The sequence below is a fragment of the Nanorana parkeri genome, unplaced genomic scaffold (assembly GCF_000935625.1).
Source record: "Nanorana parkeri isolate BGI_ZX_2015 unplaced genomic scaffold, ASM93562v1 scaffold1081, whole genome shotgun sequence".
Classification (NCBI taxonomy): Eukaryota; Metazoa; Chordata; class Amphibia; order Anura; family Dicroglossidae; genus Nanorana; species Nanorana parkeri.
This window is the reverse complement of record NW_017307349.1, coordinates 496,870-520,336: the sequence shown is the minus strand read 5'-3', so window position 1 is coordinate 520,336 and position 23,467 is coordinate 496,870. Positions and strand designations below refer to the sequence as shown.

The 23,467-nt window shown below is 40.8% G+C and overlaps 1 protein-coding gene across 5 annotated transcripts in view; it reads right to left on the bottom strand.

Annotated features, from left to right (window-relative positions):
* The window catches only part of RALGPS1 (Ral GEF with PH domain and SH3 binding motif 1), a 302,170-nt gene that overhangs the window by 57,379 nt on the left and 221,324 nt on the right, over positions 1–23,467 (bottom strand). For all 5 annotated transcript variants that reach the window (XM_018567671.1, XM_018567673.1, XM_018567674.1 and 2 more), the window contains exon 11: positions 7,818–7,885. In XM_018567671.1, the coding sequence (XP_018423173.1) occupies positions 7,818–7,885 (68 nt within the window). The remainder of the gene's footprint in view (positions 1–7,817; positions 7,886–23,467) is intronic.

Genomic DNA, 23,467 nt, shown 5'->3' with positions numbered 1-23,467 from the left:
CAGCGGACTGCCTGTTATCCTTTTTTTCTGTATTTACCATAAATACATTTTTTTCACACATTAAATTGTTACATGCACAGGGAAAAAACATCACACAGTTACTGCAGATTTGTCAGCTGCACATCCATGATGAGAATTTCCCATTCCACCACATCCCAAAGCTGCTCTATTGTATTGATATCTGGCGGCTGTGGAGGCCATTTGAGTACAGTGAACTCATCAGTTTCAAGAAACCATTATGAGATGATTTTAGCTTTGTGGCATGTTGCGTTATCCTGCTGGAAGTAGCCATCAGAAGATGGTTACAACGAGGTCATTAAGAGATGGACACGGTCAGCAATAATACTCAGGTAGGCTGTGGCATTTAAACGATGCTCAATTGGTACTAAAGAGCCCAAGGTGTACCAAGAAAATACCCCCCACATCATTACACCACCACCAGCATGAACTGTTGATACAAGGCAGGATGGATCAATGCTTTCATGTTGTTTACACCAAATTCTGACCCGACCATCCAAATGTTGCAGCAGAATTTGAGACTCATCAGACCAGGCAAAATGTTTTCAATCTTCTATTGCCCAATTTTGGAGAGCCCTTGAGAATTGTAGCCTCCATTTCCTGTTCTTAGCTGACAGAAGTGGTCTTCTGTTGCTGTAGACCATCTGCTTCAAGGTTCGATGTGTTTAGCTTTCAGAGATGCTCTTCTGCATACCTCCATTGTAATGAGCAGTTATTTTAGTTACTGTTGCCTTTCTATCATCTTAAACGAGTCTGGCCATTCTCTGAGATCTGGCATCAACAAGAAATTTTCGCCCAGAGAATTGCCACTCACTGAATATTTTCTCTTTTCAGACCATTGTCTGTAAACCCAAGAGATGGTTGTGCGTGAAAATCCCAGTAGATCAGCTGTTTCTGAAATACTCAGACCAACCTATCTGGCCCCAACAACCATGCCATGTTCAAAGTCTCTTAAATCAACTTTCTTCCCCATTCTGATAGTTTGAACTCAGCAGATTATTTTGACCATGTCTACATGCCTAAATGCATTGAGTTACTGCCAAGTGACTCTTGGCTGATTAGAGATTTGCATTAACAAGCAGTTGAACAGGAGTACCTAATAATGTAGACAATGAGTGTATCTTCCCATTTACTTCCCCAAGAATGTAACACCATGTTCTTTCCACTATCTATCTCTTCTCTTGCAGTGTATGACATTTCATGAAATTCTCATTGGTGGACTGCAGTTTCTTTTATTTCTGCTAGGATGTTGGAGAATATAGCTTTTTTTTTGCTAGGACGGAACATATTATTACAGTGGCAGCTCATCCCATCTTGAAAGATTTTGTCTCAGTGTCTACAGAAAATAAGCAGGCAAGAATCCACTGTTTTGCCAATATCTCTGCAGTGTACATAGCAGATTTGTTTCAAACTTTCACTTTAAGACAGTAATGAATGTAGAAAGGGAAGCTGAGTTACATGTTTATTAATTCTTTCTGGAGGTGCCATTTATAAATCATCTAGGCGGTAAGAGCAGCTCCTCAAACCCCATTAACTGGCTTGTGGTGGGCCAACAGCTTGTCTAGGCTGTGGTCAGTCGTGTCCTGGCGGTGGTGGACTAATGATAGGTTTCCGGCTGCCTGGGTGAATCACATTTACCCCAGTGCTCCCATCCACACACAACATTATTTTATATAAAGACTGGTTAGTGTGATCACAACCAATTATAAGATGTCAGATGGCTCTTACAGTGGCACTAGTTTGAAAGACTTTCTTCTCTTACTTACATGAATTATAAAAAGGCTGAATGTTCTTCATACAACTCGATATAATTCCTCTGTAGGGTGATCTCAGAGATTATTCTTGCCTCCGTTCTTAGCTCTCTTCCATACTGACTTCCTGTTATCAATATTACCAAGCCCACAATGTCAGTAAGCTCACTTCTAATGATGTTACAAAAAATCTGTTAGGCCGGGTTCATACCTAGGCGGCAGTGTTTTTGCGCGTTTGTGCGCGTGTGTTCAGCGTGCAGTTATTTGCACGTTTATGCCCATTATGCACATTTTGATGCGCGTTTGTACGTGCGTACATGAAGATGCGTGCTTTAACTAGCAGCTTCAGAAACATTGAGCGCAATGGATAACGCGCACGAAAATGTGCACCATGTTTCCGCTGCACCTTTTCAGGCGTTTCTATTGAAGTCTATGGGGCAAAAATGCGCTGTTAACTGCCCAAATAAGCTCATGTACCTTTTCAGGCATTTGGCGTTTTCCTGCTGGCGTTTTTTTTTCTGCTCGGGTGTGAACGGGGGCCATAGAAAATTAATGGGATTTCTTGTGTTGGGCATTTGAAAGTGCTTTTCCAATTGCTCAAAAACTCCTAGATGTGAGCCAGGCCATAGTATACCACGCCTCAAACAGCAAGGTATCAAGAGAGAAATATCACACCTCGGATCAAATTGCAGAAGCTAAGGAAGGAGGTGAAAATTTCTGGAAGGACAAAAGAACAACCTAACCTCTAACATCTCACAGAAAACAAATATAACAAGAATATGTTAAAAAAAACTAACCCCAATCTTAATACTAGGCATGGTACTAGGGGCATGGTGCAGGAGTATTATAAAATAAATACTCTGAAAAAATTGGTGGGAACTTAAGAGTTTTCATAGTCCTAGATAGAGTGGGAAGGGTTAAAAACCTTCCTGTTAGGAGAGATTTGCCCTCACTTCCAGTCCTGTTGAGAACTTTTTACCAGACAGGAACAAGAAGAGAACTTTCCAACTGCAACACAGAGAATAATACAAATAAAAAAGCTTTTCTTTTCTAGAGTAGTGAAGGTTAGAACCCGTCAGATCTGTATTGTTGTAGATTTAATACAGTGTTGAGTTGTAGTGGAATTTTGATATACACTTCATGTTGTTGTTGTTATTAATTAAATTGCATATATTATTACTATTATGTAATAGTTAATCTAGTCTTCGAAGTTCAGAAGCTTTATACAGAAATATGCAAATGAACTTCAGATGAACCATAAGAGCATACAAGACACACTCGGCCAGTGTGCACGTGTCTGGTCTATGTGCTTGGGCTGGAATAGAGGGGTCTAGAACAACTTAGGAGACATACTGTCTGCAGGAATGTTAGATTTACGGCTAATTGCAGTGATGTGGGCCTTGGCAGCCAATGATATTGTAACACATATGGTTGTATTGTAAAATTTCTTATAAAAAAAGGGCCTGCGATCCTCTGTTTTCGAACTTGCTTATGCCTGTTTCCGAGCTGAAGCTGTTATCATTAAACCTGCTAAATGAAGCTTCTGTCTGGTCTGATCCTTTGCTATCCCACCTAATTTGGTGGCCGTATGGGGAATAAACATCACTTGGCTTGCCACTATCTCATATGTAAGCCATGTTCTCTGACTCAAGTACTCCTAAGGCTTGTAAAAGACAACCTGTTCAAAGCTTCCTATGGTCCTGCAAATTTTACCTAGTTTTGTCTTACAACAACCCATACATCCTTTCCACCAATCCATTTGATTGTGGATGGTAGAGACAGGTTCTGTCCCATGCCAAGCATAGAACAGAGGTGAGCTTTTACCTCATTAATAAACAGAGTGTATGGGTACCTTAAAAGTCCATCATTCTCTATGGTTATATACAGTATAGTCTAACATTGGATGTGCTACCATACTAATCCAACTCACCTCACCAATGTAATGTCATAGTCATATTTCTAGTTCCTGGTGTGCCTGGTGAAACCTTTGTCAGCAGGAAAGTAAGTAAAGATAAATCTCTCTACTTTTCCCAGATAGCAGTAGCGATCCAACAGCAGTTCCAATCATTCCCCACTCTATGCAAACTAGTTCTTGACTTGACATACAGTTTTAGCTAGCCATACACAGATTGAATTTAGGCTGATACCTGCTGAATCACCCAAAATTTGATTTGTGGGTGGTCCTGTCAGCACCACGCAACTCGACAAACTTCAATCTGAAATGCGACTAATAATTCTTGGCCGAAGAGTAACTGCAGCCAACCAGATGCACCCACTGCTCAAGTATTTGGTCAGATTTTTCAGTGTACGCTTAGGCATAATTAACATTTGCAGATGTTACCTACAACATAGCAAATCTGACCTTTTTCAGTTCAAGTCCACTTAAAATGAAATGCAAACTTAGTTGTGTTATGCTGTGTCCCTCTCCCCCCTCCCCAAATTCAATACACACAACTGAATCGTCTCCACCATCTTTTTAAGTCATGAGACCTGCTCTAGACATGACCAATGACATCAGAATGTATAAATCTTCTAACTCAAACACTTGCAGAAGAACCCACACTTACCCTACACAGAACCCTTTGGGGTAAACCTGCCAATTCAAAACCCCAAAAATCTGTGTCACCCTTTTTTAAATCCACTGCTTATTGACCTGTACATTTCTGCAGTTTTGCAATTTTGACCTCGCAAGAAAGTCCTGAATTTGAGGACAGAAATAGTTACTTTGGTGAAAATAAATCTTTACAAAAATTCCAAGCTGATACAGAGCTAAGAGAATTGCTCAACTTGCCAGTGACCAAAACATTTTTAGTACTTGGTCAATCGGACAACGGCTTCCTGTGACCTAGGTTTAGGAGTGTGGCTTTGCTACAAGTATCTGCTCTCTGGAAATAAATTATGTAAAAAGGGTTATTTCTGTTCCAAGAACAAACTCTTAAATGCCAGGGTTATGAAATAATCGCGTCATCCATTTTCATTTTGATAAAATGCATCATTTAACTCTCTCCAACAAAATCAAGGACACATTTGCAAAGTTTTCTACATTAGATATTTGAAGAGGGAACTCCACACCAAAAAGGCAAGCTTACCGAATCATCCACCATCTTAATTTCTATCCTGCAGACTCCACTGCCATAGGCATCCCATCTTAACTACCAACTCTACAAAGTACAGCTTGCAGCAACTTTAGGAGAGACAAAGTGCACAAAGGGAAGTCTGAAGATAGTGTACTGTATGATATAGTAGAACTCCAACCAACAGAGTGGGATTTCCTCTCACATATAGTCCTTTCTCTGAGATAGAAAGTTGGCGGAAATATCCCCAAAAGGTATTGCCGACTGCAATAAAAACCTAAAAAGGATCGCCAACCCAAAGGAATAAAATCCTGTTTTTCCCCCATAAATCTTCAATTTCTAGTAGAATCCAGGAATCGGGTTACAAGTTGTTAACATGATGGTATAAGGTACCCACCATCCTCCACAAGATGTTCCCATCCTCATCTCCACATTGTTGGAGATGTCTACAGTCACTCGGCTCCCTGCTACATGTATTCTGGGACTGTCCACTTTTGCAACGCGTTTGGGACATTATTCTGAAAGTAGTGGATCCATGGAACTGGATCCTGCACTTTTTCTGCTGCACCGCTCAAACTCTTCTATTAAGTCATACAAAATCCTCCCTCTTGATTCATTTACCTAATGCCGCACGGGCATGTGATTGCCTTACACGGAAATCCTGCGATCCTCCCTCAGTAACCATGTGGATCAATAAGGTAAATTAAATTATGCTTATAGAGGACCTGACAGTGTCACTCCATGACAGATTTGATACATTTATGGTCACCTGGCTCCCCTGGATTAACTTTACCGAATCTTCTGCTTTTGGTGAGGCAGCTGGCACTTAATTGTAGCGTGTTTCTGGTACGGGACCGACCCAAGCTCCCGGTGTGGGCTGGTTTACGGAGAGCCCCACTCCGGGATGGATCGCTTATTTCCTCTTCTCATTTTCTTGTGCTTATTTCAGCCTTATCCTCTCCTTTATTCATCACACTCCTCTTCTCTACTCTTACATCCCCCCTGTACCTTTTCCCTCTTTCTCTCCACCTTAGTGTTCAATTTTCTATACAGTTTCTGAACCTCGGTAAATTAAAAAATCGGAAGGGTTGGGTATGCATACCTTTTTTATTATCAAGCATATTTCAAGCTTGACCTTCCTGCATGGCATGGTCTAGCTGTATCAGTTCAGTTTACTTGCTTGAGTTGTCCCCTCCTGTAATCTTATTGTGATTCGAATTATATGGACATTGTTTTTTACTATTTTGCTGAATTTTTACACAAATGTGTGTATTCACTCCCCTGCCTTCTTGTAAATAAAGAATGGAAAAGGAATGGTAAAAAAAGCTGTTTCAAACCTTTCTAAAACCTAAAAGAAGAGGTTTTTACTGGAGCTCCACTTTAATTCCCATTCACTTAACAACATACACATTTCTATAAGCACATTTCTATAAGCAGAATCATGTAAGCAATTAAAATGACTTTTAACATTTCACATTTTACAGCTGTAATATTTGGTGTCAACCACATAAAAAACACATTTTATACATTAAAATAAAAGAGCTGGCATCACTAACAATATCATTATGAGAGGATATAAAGTTGGCTGTATAAGTAGCTTTACATCATCTAATAGGAAGCTTCCAACAAATATGAGGAACATTTTTGTTACAGATACTGTATGCTTCTCTGCTGAGAAAGAAAGTAATAGTCAATGTTGGGGCTGCTAAATTCAGGTCTATTTGGTGCTCCTAATTATATGATTCATTCTGTACAATCTTACAATTTCTACTAAGACAATCAGCAAGGGGAGGGATCAAAAGGAAACGAGAAAGCACAAAGGTAAAAGAAAAAAAGAAAGAGGTAAAGTAAGAAGAAAAAAAGAGAAAGAAAGAATGCAGTAATAAAATGGAAGGTATGGGGATAGAAAATACAATGTAAAATAAGAAATGAAGAAAAAAAGATAAAGGAAAGTGAAGGGGGTTGGCGGATGAAAATGGGAGGAGAAAAGGCTAAATGAAAATGGGAAAGGTAACTAAGGGGAAAAGAAAGGACGATAAAGTAGATGTAGAAATTGGGGGAAAGAAAATCAAAAGAAGGGAATGAAAAGAACTGGAAGGAAGGAATCAAAGAAAAAGTTGAAACATTAAACACATTTTTTTAACTTTAAAAGAGTTCATTTGGAGCACTGCTATAACTCATATGTTTTTTTCACATAAATTACAAAAAGATGGCAGCAGTATTGCATAACACAAAGTCACTGGGATTCGTTATTTCTCCGTGCCCCCATTTCGTATTCACAATAAACAAACTCCTCACTTCCCCACTCCCACTCCAGGAAGGTTTTATTTGGGATAAACACGGAACACAAAGTTTCCACCAAAGACCAACTCTATTTTCCAAAACCATCTAAAGTTCCTTTGTTTTGCCTAAAAAAAAGTGACTACACATGTGCAGTAAATCTGTAAAAACGATCGACCTCTCATTGCCCGTACCATAAAAAAACGCTTTTATTTGGTTTCAGCGGCTGGAAAACAAAAAAGCAACCCGTACATATGGAAAGTTTAATATTTGTGAACAAAGTCTGCATTCTTCTGTTGTGTCATTCACGTCAAGCCAGCAGAATATGTACATATGTCGGATTCTATAACCTGAAGGCCCCAGGCTGGTAATTCACTTAGAAAGTATTTGGTTTTAGAACTATACATTGCCTTTGTTGTTGGAGCTGTTGATTTCTTGTCTCAAATGCATTTTTCTCCATCCAGATGGCTATCTAGTCACAAACCTTACTAAGGGGTCTACTTATCAATGTTTTCACACAAGATTCACACAGCTTTACCCAAGATTTACACATTGTTCTATATGGCTACAGGTGAACAAATTTGTGATTTTTCAGTAAAGGTTGTGTGAAAACATTTATAAACAGACTCCTAAGTTTCATATGTACTAAAATTAACCAGTTCCATAAAAACAATATTGGCAATCGATTGCATACCTGCAATATCTTCCTTTGAGGAGACTAGGCGAGGTGAGCTGTTCCCTGGCTCGATTCTTAAAGATAATCTAAAAGACAAGAGTTGAAATGCAGTGATTAATTTTGGAGTCAATAAACAAAGTCACAAAAGGAATTATCTAATATTTCAGTGAGCATTGAAAAGCAATTCAAGGCAACAAGTATAACAATCAGTGAGATTCTAATACTATCCAGCAAACAATGCAATTGTGCTAAAGAAAATCCACTCAGGTCATCTTGACCTGAGTTCTCTGTAGTCCACTCTAATTTATATACAACATTTATGGTAATATATATAAAGAACTGAGTATTATTTTATACATGCTATGGAAATAGCAAGGACATTAAAGCTTCAGAATTCTTCAAGTAACTTAACTCCTCGGGGTGACTTTAGGAAGTCATATGGGAGAGGAGTAGATTATAGCACAGTAAACCTCTTATAACCCACAAGCATTGCTTGGAATTTGTGCTATTCTCAGCTGTGTGGGGAGGAGAGATTGCAGTATATTAGGAGCAGACAAAGATACACTCTATGGATAACTATTCCTAGGGAACAATATGCCACACGTTATAAAGAGGTATCCATAAAAAGCACAATTACAACATGGGCATGTTATCAGTTCTATTGCACAAAACAGTAATCATATTCTATAAGACGGACTTTCTGTAGATTACTATAGATTTCCCATAAGATTTTTTTCCACTGCTGCTTAGCCCCCTGCCAATATACAACATGACCCGACTACTTCTAACATACTGTATGTATGTATGTCAAACCACTTCAACTCTTTTGACCAATGAGAGACAACCAGAATTGGGCTAGATAGGTGATTAACTGTTGAGATTTTGCTTGATAAACAAGCCATCTCTGCATATGTCAGAAAAAAATATGAACGCTACCATTGCTGGCCCTACTGAAAATTCTAGCTGCATGGCTCTGTCTGGCTGAGTAGGATCATGGAATATAACCCCCTGCAGAGCAGTACTTAGAGAGAATAAGAGGCCTCTCCTTCACAGTCCAAACACAGGTTAGGGATGGGGAGATAACCTGACTTTATTATATAATTGTGGTAAAGAAAAGTCAGGTCATGTAGAACTGTATACATCTCAGGACTGAATGGATGTTAATACAAATCCTCTGGCAAGTAATACAGCTCCCATATATGAATTCTAAACTGTGCATTTAGCGGTTTGCCTGGAGTTCAGCTTTAAAACACAATTTATGTACATCGCTCAGCAGTGGTGTCCAGGCTCCTGAACTGTGACATAAACATTCCCAAGCATCTGCCTAATGCTTCTGCCAACGCACATTCAATCAGGAGTCATAAAGTGCAATTTTGTCCTGTCATTTTCTCTACATCCTTCCTAAATTGCAGGCCAATCTAGCTCAGTGACGAAATTGGATTTTCCATTAATGTCAAATGAAATATAGGTTTGCCAGTTTCTTACTTTCCAGGGGCATGGAACAAGAGCGAGCAATGCCGCTGTACAAGGCATCTTGTAATTCACTGGGATTAAGTACCTTTAGACATAACATACACAGCTTCCGGTTGAGGAGGGATACTCGTCTGCGGCGTGGCCTTTTGGCTGCGCAGTTTAAGACCATTTAACCCAAAACACATGTGTCTCTGGTGCTGTCACTAACAAGCTAGCTGAATTACGCGCAGCATGTGCAAAGTCAGTTGGAATTAGGATCGTGGGAGATATGGATAGACTTGTAATTACACGAACGGGTCTTGCCTAATACTCCAAACAAAACCAGTAATTAATCGGTTACTATGAGTACAGTATACAAACAGAGAGTCTGTTTTCATGGCAGATCATTTAGAAAGCTTTCACTGTTGTTTGGAGGATTTAATAAGCTAATAAAGGAAAAATGTCTCCAAGGAAAAACAATGGCACCGACAGGTTTGTAAAAGTAACCTGTCCTGTGAAAACATGGAGGCTGCCATTACCTTTATTCTGAATATATTAGTTGACTAGCTGTTTAATGAACCTGAATCACTGACCTTAAAGTGATATAAAGGTCAAAAGGTTTTTAACCTATTTCAAACGCTGATGAAATGATGCTCCTTGATGTTTAAAGGAGAAATATGGGATGAGAAATAGTGAAATACACTAATCCCAAGAGTTAGAGCCGAGGCGTGACACTGCAGCTGTCACACGTCGGTTCTGTAGATCAAGAAATGAGCGATCACATGCCACTGATCGCTCAGTTCACGGTCTTCTCCCTGCAGAGAGTAATGACCGTCAGTCACCATTCCCACAAGGATTCCCCCTCTGCTCTCTGTTCCCACAGCACTGACTGGAGGAACAGACTGGGGAGAGGGTGGGTCAACTGGTTTTGCCTCTAAAGGGGCAGTCAGCTGTCAATCAGTCAGCGGGGTGGATCTCAACAATATTGTCAGGATCCTTCTCAAGTGCAGCATGGCTCTTCGCTGTCAGTATATAGCGAGCAATAGCTTTAGGTCACAAGAGAATATTAGTATATGTCCTCTTGTGACCCTAAAGAGAACTACAGCCAAAAACATTTTGGCCATATTGCTTTTTTAACAGTTTTAGTTTTCTGCAGAATCAGCTGGTCCTCTGAGTACTGGTCCTGATATTCAGTCTTGGGGTGGTTCCTTTCCCTTGCAGGGTCCTATGGAAATACCCTTGTGTGTGCTAGTAAGCTGTGTGTGTCTCTGCAAACACACAGGCACAGCAACACAAGCCTCTCTCCTGCTCCGCCCTTCTCCCAAAAAGTAAATGGACAGATTCTGGAGACTGCTCTGTCCCTTATGATCTTGTACTGGACAGGGAGTTCAGGAAAGCGGGGCTGAGAGAGTTGGAGCAAACTAGACATGTGTGATTAGTTTTTTCCCCGAAATTCAGACATTCAGATGCATACAAATGAAAAAATAACAAATCCGAACGTATCAAAAATGTCCTATAATGAAAATCCCTAGAATCCCTTACCAGACCTTTGATCCAAGCAGCAGCCTTGCAGAGCAAGAACAGGGGGTGGGGCGACAAATGTGCGCCACCCTCCTCCTTGCACCACACCAGGCCACATGGGGAGGGTGCTTTGCCAGAAGGGAAAGCACCTTGTCCCCATGCAGTGGCGTAACCAGAGTTATGGGCGCCCAGGGCAGAACATTTTTCTCCGCCCCCCCATTATGTAAACATCCAATGTCTGATATTTCCCTTTTAAAATAGAAAAAGAGATTGAGGACACAGAGTCCTCAATCTCTTTTTCTGTATCCCCTGTTATCAATAAACATGAATCCTTTATGAGTGTTCCTGTTCATTGATAACATCGTATGTTTACTATAACCACAACTATGAATGAACAGGAGTGGCTATAGATCACTCCCATTCATTCATAGTTGAGGATATAGTAACCATACTATGTCCTCAATTATTTACACTCAGCGATCACTGATCGCTGAGTGTTTGTATCTTGCTCTCCTCTCTGACATGCTGACACAGGAGGCCTCCTGTGACAGCGTGGGCTGTCTCCGCCCCCACACCGCTCTGCCAGACTGTGATAGGCAGCCGAGCGGTGTGGGGGGAGAGACGTCGGCCGCTCACAGCACTCTCCTCCCGCAGCGCTCGGCCAGCTGTCACTTTCTCTCATCCCCGCTGGGACACAGAGCAGCGCCCAGCGGAGAGGAAAGAAATCACGGATGGGCCGATGTATCGGCAGGAAAAATGCACTTTCGGCATTTAGCCAACATTGCCATTTTCGGCCGGCGCCCCCCCCTCGACTATACGTCCGAGGCCAGCGCACCGTCTGCCCCCCCCCGCCCCCGGTTGTTACGCCACTGTCCCCATGTCAATGAGGACAAGGGCCTCTTCCCCACAACCCTGGCCCGATGGTTGTGGGGGTCTGCGGGCAGGGGGGCTAGTAGGAATCTGGGTGCCCCCTTTCATAGTTTATGTGGACTGTCAAGAGTTAAAAAGAAAAATATCACTTTTATTTTTCTAATGTCACTTTGCTGCAATGAAATGTGTTCGTAAATATAATTTTAGCAGTAGCAGCAAACACTGACCATATTACCTCTCACATACAAACAAAAAAATAGATGGTGCTGAAGTGACTTGTTAAAACTTTATAACATCAAACTCTACAAATTTGAAATTTGCTCATCTACAAGTATGTGAAAAAATAGCACTACTTTATGGTTTGATACCAACATATGAGCTGTAATATAAATGTAATATATAAACAAACTAACTCTGAATGCCCCAGAATGAGAGATTTTGCAGAGAGAATGATCTTTGGTGTCAGGTGCTCGGGAGACAAATGCCGAATGGGCCGGTGTGCGCATGCGCACAATGCCCGTTCAGCATTGCAGTCATCAGAAGCCCACCCCTCAGGGGGGCGGGCTTGCGATGATCGCAAGTACGATCTGCCTGTCCAAGATAGGCAGATCGTACGTTTTTTAATTACTTTACAACCATCGCAAGACTAAAGTCTTGTGATGGTTGTAAAGTGTATGGCCACCTTTACACAGACTTGTCGTGTAACCAAACAGACCTATATCTGTTTCTCTCACTGATTAATCGTCTACCTAGCACAGGCAGGGGAATTCACATCTCTTTTCAGACCATTTCAGAGGTATCAGGATGCCAACTATGACAATGTGAACCCTCTAACTACATTGCATATGATACCCAGTGAGAGGTGGTAGGCACCGTAGTTCACGGTAGAGCACCACAGAACAGGTTAGACTTGAGAGCTGGATGTACACAGGAAGAGGGAGGTCCTGGAAACTGGAAACATATTACTCCAAAACAGATAATACCTGAGAGTTGGTTCAGGACTAGCTGTAGTAAATGTAAGGTCTCATGTGCCTGGAGGTGTCGTGAGATCCCCCAGGGATTACCAGGAATAGTCTAGAGGTCACAGCTGGCTGTGGACTCATATGGTCAGTAGCAAGGTAGAAGTGGCAAGCATCAGAAATTGATATCCAGAACAAGCAAGAGGGGCAGCGCACATGGATGATCAGGAACTAGCCAGAAATAGTTACACAGAAATTAATGGAGGCTCAAGCAGATAACCAGGAACTAGCTAGGAGGTTGGTACACAGGAATTAATGGAGGTTAAAGGTTGGATAGCAAGGAGGCATATCAGGAGCTCAGCAGTTGAGTGAGCCAAATGCTACACCATGTTTAATATAGGTTAGGCAAGAGGAAGGTGTCATTCTTAAGGAGAGCGCCACAATAATTGTCTGTGGCATGATAGGGATAGGAGGCACCACTGTCAGGAGACTTTTCTGATTTAGATGTGGCCTCAATACTCTGGGCAAAACCCAAAAGTGTTCGCCACCATGCACAATAGAAGCAGAGGCGGCACTGGATCAAGGAAGGAAGTAACACTGACATGGGGTGTTCAAAAGTAAGAATGATCTTTTACATCTACTGGAAGGAAATTTGTCTTATAGAAGCACTATAATACTTAAGAAAGGGTAAATCTGGTAATTTAATTGAAGCATGTTTTAGCATAAAAGAGGTGGAGTTAAACATTCTAATGCGTTCACCAGCCCTGCCTGTAGTCGGTAAGTTTGCAACTATACAGAATGGAAACTGGACATGATAAAGGTGTCATCTGGTAAATAAATAATACTCCTCCACCATCAGGAAACAACTGTCACTGCAGATACACGCACAGCTCTTGTGCATGGGATTCAGTACAAAATGATGAAAATACATTATGCTCACCAAGTCCAGCACACAACATAACATTTTAAAAGTCTTTTCTGCAAATCATCACAATTAAGTGTACCTGAAAGAAGTCACATTCTGACTGATCGTATGATGGTCGCATGGTTGGTGGCGTTTCTGTCCATCAAAAGTCGTACGACTAACACTGCGCATGCGCAAACGTAAATAATTGCGGTCAATTATCACAAGTCGTCCAGGTGTTTTTTTTTAACTACCACTGATTGAACCTTTCGATAATCGGGGCAGGATGGGGCCGTCGTACGAAATTCGTACGACGGTTCGATCATTGGACGAAAGGTTTCATCCGATAATCGTAAGGTGTATGGGCACCTTAAGAATGCTTTAAAAAAACATATATTTTTATTGTTTATTCTAATCAATTTACAAAATGCAAAGTGAGTGATCAGAAGAAAAATTCAAATCAAATCAATATTTGGTGTGACTCAATGTTTACACTTGCACAAAGTCAGGGATTCTGTAGGATTAGAGTCAGGTGTATGATTAACCAATTATACTAAGCAGATGCTAATGATCATCAATTTCATATGTAGGTTGAAACACAGTCATTAACTGAAACAGAAACAGCTGTGTAGGAGGCTTAAAACTGGGTGAGGAACAGCCAAACTCTGCTACTAATGGGAGGTTGTGGAAGACAGTTTCATGTCACAGGTCATACATCATAGCAAGACCGAGCACAGCAGTTTCAAGATGTGCTGTTCAAGCTCTTTTGAAGAAGCACAAAGAAACGGGCAACGTTGAGGACCTTAGACGCAGTAGTCGGCCAAGGAAACTTAATGCAGGAGATGAAAGACACATCATGCTTACTTCCCTTTTTCATCGGAAGATATCCAGCAGTGCTATCAGCACCGAACTGGCGGAAACCAGTGGGACCCTGGTACACCCATTCACTGTCTGGAGAAGTCTGGCCAGAAGTGGTCTTCATGGAAGAATTGTGGCCAAACAGCCATACCTCCGACGTGGAAACAAGGCTAAGCGACTCAACTATGCACAAAATTATAGGAAGTGGCGTGCAGAAAAATGGCAGCAGGTGCTCTGGACTGGTCAAAATGTGAAATATTTGGCTGTGGCAGGAGGCAGTTTGTTCGCTGAAGTGCTGGAGAGTGATACAATAATGAGTCTCTGCAGTAACAGTGAAGCATGGTGGAGGCTCCTTGAAAGTCTGGGGCTGCATTTCTGCCAATGAAGTTGGAGATTTGGTCAGGATCAATGGTGTCCTCAATGCTTGGTCAGGATCAATGGTGTCCTCAATGCTAACAAATACAAACAGATACTTATCCATCAAGCCATGCCATATCAGGGAGGCGCGTGATTGGCCCCAAATTTTTTTCCAGCAGAACAACCACCCCAAACATACAGCCAATGTCATTAAGAACTATGTTCAGCATAAAGAAGAACATGGAGTCCTGGAAGTGATGGTTTGGCCCCCACAGAGCACTGACCTCAACATCATTGAGTCTGTCTGGGATTACATGGAGACAGAAGGATTTGAGGCAGTATACATCCACACATCTGTGGTTAGTTCTCCAAGATGTATGGAACAACCTACCAGCAGAGTTCCCTCAAAAACTGTGTACCTAGAAGAATTGATGCTGGTTTGAAGGCAAAGGGTGGTCACACCAAATATTGATTTGATTTGGATTTCTCTTCCGTTCATTTACTTTCCATTTCGTTAATTGATAAAAAATAAACTAGTAACACTTATTTCTAAAATAATTCTTACTTAACAGCATTTTTTCACACCTGCCTTTGCACAGTACTGTATATGTGTGTACATGTATACATGTGTGTTACATGTATTTTAAACAATGCTGCAAGAAGGATCCTTTATAGGTAGTGCAGAGTTTAAGAAAAAGTATATTTAAAAATTTCAAAAGAGTTGTCTCAATCAACAAGATTCACACTTACACTGGAAAAAGACAGTTGCAAAGTAAAATTTCCAATGTCTATGCCTCAGCTGGATATTTACAATCACTTCCAGTCCTAGTGACAACATTGTCGCCAGAACAAGGCCTGAGGAAGATATCTGTATTAGACTGGCCACATTCATATGCATATCTTAAAAACTAAGCCCATGTCCATAAACTCACAATTCCCCTGTACTAATAAATAGCAGATGTAAGACTACCTTTCCTTACACACTCAGGAAAATATATGTCTCCACCACAAGACTGTCCTGTAGAGTGACTGTAGTTTCTAGCACAATTCCACTGTCCTAGTGGGCATCTCGGAGGCACAACAATGAGTGGCTAGACTAATTCACTGATTCTTTATGACTGACTGGCTCAGAAGTGTCAGCCTACAAACTAGAATCATTTTTAAACCAGTCATTAGCTTTGCCTATAGATTATTTTTTATTCTGCATATGAATATAATTTACATTCTTTAAAGAAAACCTGTTCGACACAGATGTCAATAGGACAGTGGAATTTCAATTTCATATGTAGGTTGAAACACAGTCATTAACTGAAACAGAAACAGCTGTGTAGGAGGCTTAAAACTGGGTGAGGAACAGCCAAACTCTGCTACTAATGGGAGGTTGTGGAAGACAGTTTCATGTCACAGGTCATACATCATAGCAAGACCGAGCACAGCAGTTTCAAGATGTGCTGTTCAAGCTCTTTTGAAGAAGCACAAAGAAACGGGCAACGTTGAGGACCTTAGACGCAGTAGTCGGCCAAGGAAACTTAATGCAGGAGATGAAAGACACATCATGCTTACTTCCCTTTTTCATCGGAAGATATCCAGCAGTGCTATCAGCACCGAACTGGCGGAAACCAGTGGGACCCTGGTACACCCATTCACTGTCTGGAGAAGTCTGGCCAGAAGTGGTCTTCATGGAAGAATTGTGGCCAAACAGCCATACCTCCGACGTGGAAACAAGGCTAAGCGACTCAACTATGCACAAAATTATAGGAAGTGGCGTGCAGAAAAATGGCAGCAGGTGCTCTGGACTGGTCAAAATGTGAAATATTTGGCTGTGGCAGGAGGCAGTTTGTTCGCTGAAGTGCTGGAGAGTGATACAATAATGAGTCTCTGCAGTAACAGTGAAGCATGGTGGAGGCTCCTTGAAAGTCTGGGGCTGCATTTCTGCCAATGAAGTTGGAGATTTGGTCAGGATCAATGGTGTCCTCAATGCTTGGTCAGGATCAATGGTGTCCTCAATGCTAACAAATACAAACAGATACTTATCCATCAAGCCATGCCATATCAGGGAGGCGCGTGATTGGCCCCAAATTTTTTTCCAGCAGAACAACCACCCCAAACATACAGCCAATGTCATTAAGAACTATGTTCAGCATAAAGAAGAACATGGAGTCCTGGAAGTGATGGTTTGGCCCCCACAGAGCACTGACCTCAACATCATTGAGTCTGTCTGGGATTACATGGAGACAGAAGGATTTGAGGCAGTATACATCCACACATCTGTGGTTAGTTCTCCAAGATGTATGGAACAACCTACCAGCAGAGTTCCCTCAAAAACTGTGTACCTAGAAGAATTGATGCTGGTTTGAAGGCAAAGGGTGGTCACACCAAATATTGATTTGATTTGGATTTCTCTTCCGTTCATTTACTTTCCATTTCGTTAATTGATAAAAAATAAACTAGTAACACTTATTTCTAAAATAATTCTTACTTAACAGCATTTTTTCACACCTGCCTTTGCACAGTACTGTATATGTGTGTACATGTATACATGTGTGTTACATGTATTTTAAACAATGCTGCAAGAAGGATCCTTTATAGGTAGTGCAGAGTTTAAGAAAAAGTATATTTAAAAATTTCAAAAGAGTTGTCTCAATCAACAAGATTCACACTTACACTGGAAAAAGACAGTTGCAAAGTAAAATTTCCAATGTCTATGCCTCAGCTGGATATTTACAATCACTTCCAGTCCTAGTGACAACATTGTCGCCAGAACAAGGCCTGAGGAAGATATCTGTATTAGACTGGCCACATTCATATGCATATCTTAAAAACTAAGCCCATGTCCATAAACTCACAATTCCCCTGTACTAATAAATAGCAGATGTAAGACTACCTTTCCTTACACACTCAGGAAAATATATGTCTCCACCACAAGACTGTCCTGTAGAGTGACTGTAGTTTCTAGCACAATTGGGGGGTGCATTAACACAAACCAGCTCCATCTATTTCCAGCGCTCAATGAAAACCCCAAATTCCATTTACAAATGATGTAGCCATGTGTGTCCTGCCAGGCTGACCCTTCCTCAGTGTAATCGGAGACCCCCATAATCTCCACTACATCTGTTTCTAGTATCATCTCGTGTTATTGTACAGTAATAGTCGTGTTCACTAATTGCATTAACACAAACCAGCTCCATCTATTTCCAGCGCTCAATGAAAACCCCAAATTCCATTTACAAATGATGTAGCCATGTGTGTCCTGCCAGGCTGACCCTTCCTCAGTGTAATCGGAGACCCCCATAATCTCCACTACATCTGTTTCTAGTATCATCTCGTGTTATTGTACAGTAATAGTCGTGTTCACTAATGTTCACAAAAACGCAACACATTTTCTTCACTGAGGCTAGCCAGATGTCTAAAAGATACACAGTGGCAAGAAAAATCCTTGAAGATCCAACATGGCCTAGAGCTGGAGACTGAACATAGGAAAAACAATTTTGAGTATTATTCCTAAAACTGAAGCTCAACAGTTAATAGCAGAGGGTTTACAGTATGTCCTAGGAGACGGGATTAAAGAAGGCCTATGAAAAGTTTACCATCATTTTCAAAATGAAAGCCGGGGACACCCTACTGATCACACCCACTTTTAACCACACTCACACACCACACACCCATTTATAGTCACACCCACAAAATCACATCCCCATGCAGCATGCTCTGAAACAAATGGTCACAGACCTCTGGAAGAGGAAGCAGACATTGAAGATGTAGAGAAAGTGCCCTGGGCAACATAAGGAGTAAAGTAATGCGGCTGCATGTCAAATTTATCAGAGCCAAGGAGGAGATTAGGGGAGCTCTCCTTGGCTCTGTAAACACAGATACAGCCGCTCTATCTGAGGCAGCTGCAGTGCAAATAGCAAAGAGAAAAAAGGGGTGGTCATGATGCCAGGGATGTCTCTGCACTGCACCAGGCAGCCAGGGACATCCACGGGGATGCTCGTTTGCTGGGAAGCCGGGCAGCGTGTAATGACTCACCACCCGGCTTCCTGATACCGGAAGTTACGGTATCAGGATAAGCATTGGGCAATACTTGTTAACGGAACTGATACGGTATCGGAACATCCCTACTCAAAACCAGGACTACCCAGCAAACAGGGAGTAATAGTAACCTTAGACTATGATAGTCTGCAATTGAGAACAACCAAAGGGCTCTCTGTATCTCTAGCTAAATGTTTCTAGGCCTGGGTACACACACTTGCAGTATTTAAAAAAACCTTTACCCCATTTAAAAAAAAAAAACCTGCCACAACAAGATGCATGTGATTATCTATATTAATCAGAACCGCCTCTGCGTCCCTCAATGTTGTAGTTTCACAATGTTACTGGGGCCTGAATTTCTCGGAATTTATAGGTAAATTCCATCAACTGCCATCCCGCTTTCCATTGAGACTGCCCTAGCTGGCCACTGAAGCAGTCTATTGGAGTGAAATCAGATGAAAGGGGCACAGATGAAGCTTTTCTTGCTAAAAAATGTGATAGCAGGCATCTTGTGTCTGCACTTAGGCAGAACTTTTAAACATTTAAAATAAAGGACATAGTCAGTTTAATATACAATGAAAATTTATCAGAATGTTTTTCAAGTTCAATTGTAAGTTGGAGAACCTGAAAGATTCAGTGGAAACTAAAGGAACAATGCACTTAGTGAAGTCCAGACTCTCTGCTTGCATATTTGCTCCAGGAATGAACTCTGCACCTTTAAAAGCATTTTGGCAATGACAAATCCCATATTTTTTAATCCTCACAAATTAATAGCTGTTAGCAGCTTTCCCAACTGTACGCTAACTATAGTGCACACTGTGCACTGAATTGCTGCTCTGTGGCATTCTGACAAACTTTGTATTTCATCATCCATAAACTTTGACTAAAGTTATATTTCACACAGATAATGGCTGGTGTGTAGAACTCACATGCTCCTCAAGGACTGACAGCTGGCCAGCCACGTTCATAAATAAATATGTTACAAGAACAACATACAGTGTAATGGTATAGCCAAGACTATATGAGGACATGGAGACCAAAGCAAGCGAGATGCAATCGTTGACAACACCTTCGGCCTGGTTTAGGCACTATGATCTATAGGGGTGCCGGAATCCTGTCTGGAATATGTTCAGCATGAATAAAAACATATATTTATTTTCAATCAGGTAAGTAGGAAATACTGCATATACATGTTTAATATTCACTATTTGTAGTGACCAGGGGCACTTTTTGCAGCTGCTGTTCAAAAAATAGCTCTATGAGTCAAATAGATCAGATATTAAACTTAAAAAGTGAAAGTTTGCAATGCTATAAAATTAGGGATAATATATTATCCCTATCCCAATTAGAATATTAATAATAGTGTTTGTGCAGTACCCTGAAAATGTGACCTTTTGTCTTAAATTCCTACTGAAGAATAGCAATGCCCTTCCTGTGCCTTGTGATAAATGATACTTACAGAAAAAGAATATTACAAAATAACAGTAAAATGGGATTAAAAATTAAAGGTATTTAGCAAAGGTTGCTGAACAAATAGAGTCACTGACTGTCTCATAAATGACTCTTCCTTAACAGTATAATGGCAGAGGAGAGCGGCAAGCTGCCAATAACAACAGCTTTTTGTGGAGCCTCGCTGTCACTGAGCCAACCCCCACACGATCAAAAGAGCTGAGGGGAGTGGGGTAGGTGTTTTTATTCTACTATTTGATCTATAGCCATATTTCCAGATGGCAATGTTGTACAATCCAACAACCAACATATTATTGATTGAAATTAATTTACGATTTGATAAAGAACAAACATAACAGAAATCAAATACCTACACTGCCTAGAGGATTTAATGTGACCAATTTGTCTGCTGTAGATTTTAGCATAGGCATTTGTGGTATCTACCTGATCGTTATCGTCTCATGCATCAGTGTAATCACGTTATGAATATAGCTCCATCATAGCACTAATTATGGATTCTGAATGGATTTTGGTAGTGAAAAAAGAAACCACATCAGGATATGCATTTGCTTCAAACCATTCCTACACTGTTTTACTATCTATTCACGATAGTGCTGTACTAAGAGTCTCTGGCTTTCCTGTTTATATACCGTTTATGACAGCCAATAGTAAGCTCTGGCTTAAGGCTTGTCATACACTATTAGAAATCTAACAGTGGGTGGCCCTGCTGGCTCCACAAAAGTCAATTACTCAGTTGACTTTTGTTGAAGAACCAGGCTGAAAATTGCCAGCTGAACAGTGATTGAAGCCAATCAACTGCTGTCATTGTTGATGTATTCTGACAGTAGTTGGACTGAACAAGAAAAAGTGCATATTGTATGTCCAGCGTAATGCATCCTGCCTAATGGTGTTAAATGTCCTGTGTCCCGTCCAAGATGCTCGAAATGCAATCATGCCATATTTACTCATTACACATGCAGGATTTGCTTCCTACTTTGCAGTGCAAAACAATGGTTGTACTTTACTGCTCCTTCTCACAATGTAAGTCTAGGGGTCAGCTGACTCACTAAAAAGAGTGAACTTTCGGTGTGGCTGACATCTTATCACAGCACTTGTTCAAAGAGAGATACATTGCACTAACCCACCTAGAGCTCCATGAAGTGGCAAATCTCTTTATTTAATAAAATAAAAATATGGAAGAGCAAGCATGCAAAACTCAGAAAGTCGTACCAAATATATAAAAAACACTAACTAAACAGCACAAACGTAGCATATGAGCTTACTGAACATACTCTATACTAGTCCTTTAGTTAGTTTAGACTGCTAACCATGATGCAGCTAGTGCTGGGCTTTCTTATTAAAGAGGCCAGCATGCCTTGCAAACCAAGTGTCTTGCATCCCTAATATATATATATTATGTTAGAGTTAGTCAGTACGTGGCAGGGATATATCTGATGGCTGTTCGTTACTCCATAGTATGTGGCGCGTCGCTTGGTATCGGCGTATTCAATACGCGTCATCAGTAACCATAGCGATCGGGAGATGCAACTCTCCTCTATACTATATTGCGCAAGGTGTGCGGAGGGCACCTCCATCAATTGCATCTTATAACATAGGGAAACTTTTTTTAAATATATTTATGGTACTTTTTTCATTATATAGTTAAAAAAAATAACCCCCCGTGGGGTCACAAAAGAAACCTCTATCTGTCCCCAAACTTTTTTAACATATATTGCAAGGCTATAGTCCGGTCATGCAGACTGGTGACATTTTTGACTGACTGGTGAGACACCGCCAAATTTTTCAAGCCCTGTATATATGCACACACACACAATCATGGCCAAAAATATTGGCACCCCTGCATTTCTGTCAGATAGTGCACCACTTTGCGCAGAAAATTGTTGCAATTACAAATGTTTAGGCATTGTCATGTTTATTTCTTTTGTTTGTATTGGTATGACACAAAAAAGTGGAGAAACAAACCCAAAAAAACATTGCACTCAAAACTCCAAAAATGGACTGGACAAAATTATTGGCACCTTCTCCAAATTGCAAGAAATTATTGCATTCCAAGTTTTTGCGGAAAAGCATGGACAATCTCAATGTTACAGAGATCTTAATGTTCTTGTGTCCACTGTGCGCAACATTGTCAAGAAAATAAAAACCAATAGCGCCAGAGATGACCACTCCACTGCATGTATATCCAGGAGATATACATGCAGAAGTTACACAGAAGCATAAAAAAGTCAGATTGGAGTTTGCCAAAATTTACCTGAGGAAGCGAAAACCCTTTTGGGAGAATGTGCTGTGGCCAGATGAAACAAAATGACAGCTTTTTGGTAAAGCCCATCAGTCTACTGTTTTCAGAAAAAGAAATGAGGCCTTTAAAGAATAAAAATACAGTCCCTACAGTCAAACATGGTGGAGGTTCACTGATGTTTTGGGGTTGCTTTGCTGCTTCAGGCACTGGATGTCTTGACTGTGTGCATGGCGTTATGAAACCTGAAGACTACCAAACAATTCTGGGGTGCAATGTAGGGCCCATTGTCAGAAAGTTGGGTCTCCGTCAGAGGTCATAGGTCTTACAGCAGGACAATGGCCCAAAGCACCCAGAAATGGTTTCAGACAAAGCGCTGGAGAGTACTGAACTGGCCAGCAATGAGTCCAGATCTGACTCCCATAGAGCACCTGTGGAGAGATCTCAAAACAGCAGTTCAGAAAAAGAACCCTTCCAATCTGAGAGACCTGGAGCAGTCGGCGAAAGAAGAGTGGTGCAAAATTCCTGTAAAGAGGAATACAACTAATTGATAGTTACAGGAATTGACTGATTTCAGTTATTTTTTCCAAGGGCTGTGCTATCAATTATTAATTGAGGGTGCCAATAATTTTGTCCAGTCCATTTTTGGAGTTTTGCATGGAATGTGTCAGATTTGGCTTTTTTTTCTCCACTTTTTTTGTTTCATACCAATACAAGCAAAAGAAATAAACATGAGAATGCCTAAATATTTGTAATTGCAACAATTTTCTTCGCAAAGTGGTTCATTATCTGACAGAAATGCAGGGGTGCCAATATTTTTGCCCATGACTATATATGTGTGTGTGTAAAATAAATGTGACATGACTAATTTAAAAATTATAAAAGTTTATAAATCTAGAAACTTTGTTTAAACAGTTAAAATAAAACCGAAATTCATTTTAGCTTCTCATCAAATAAAGCCCGTGGGCATTGCAGCTATAGAAGTTAAAAACTGCATCGCTCTGCAGAGATC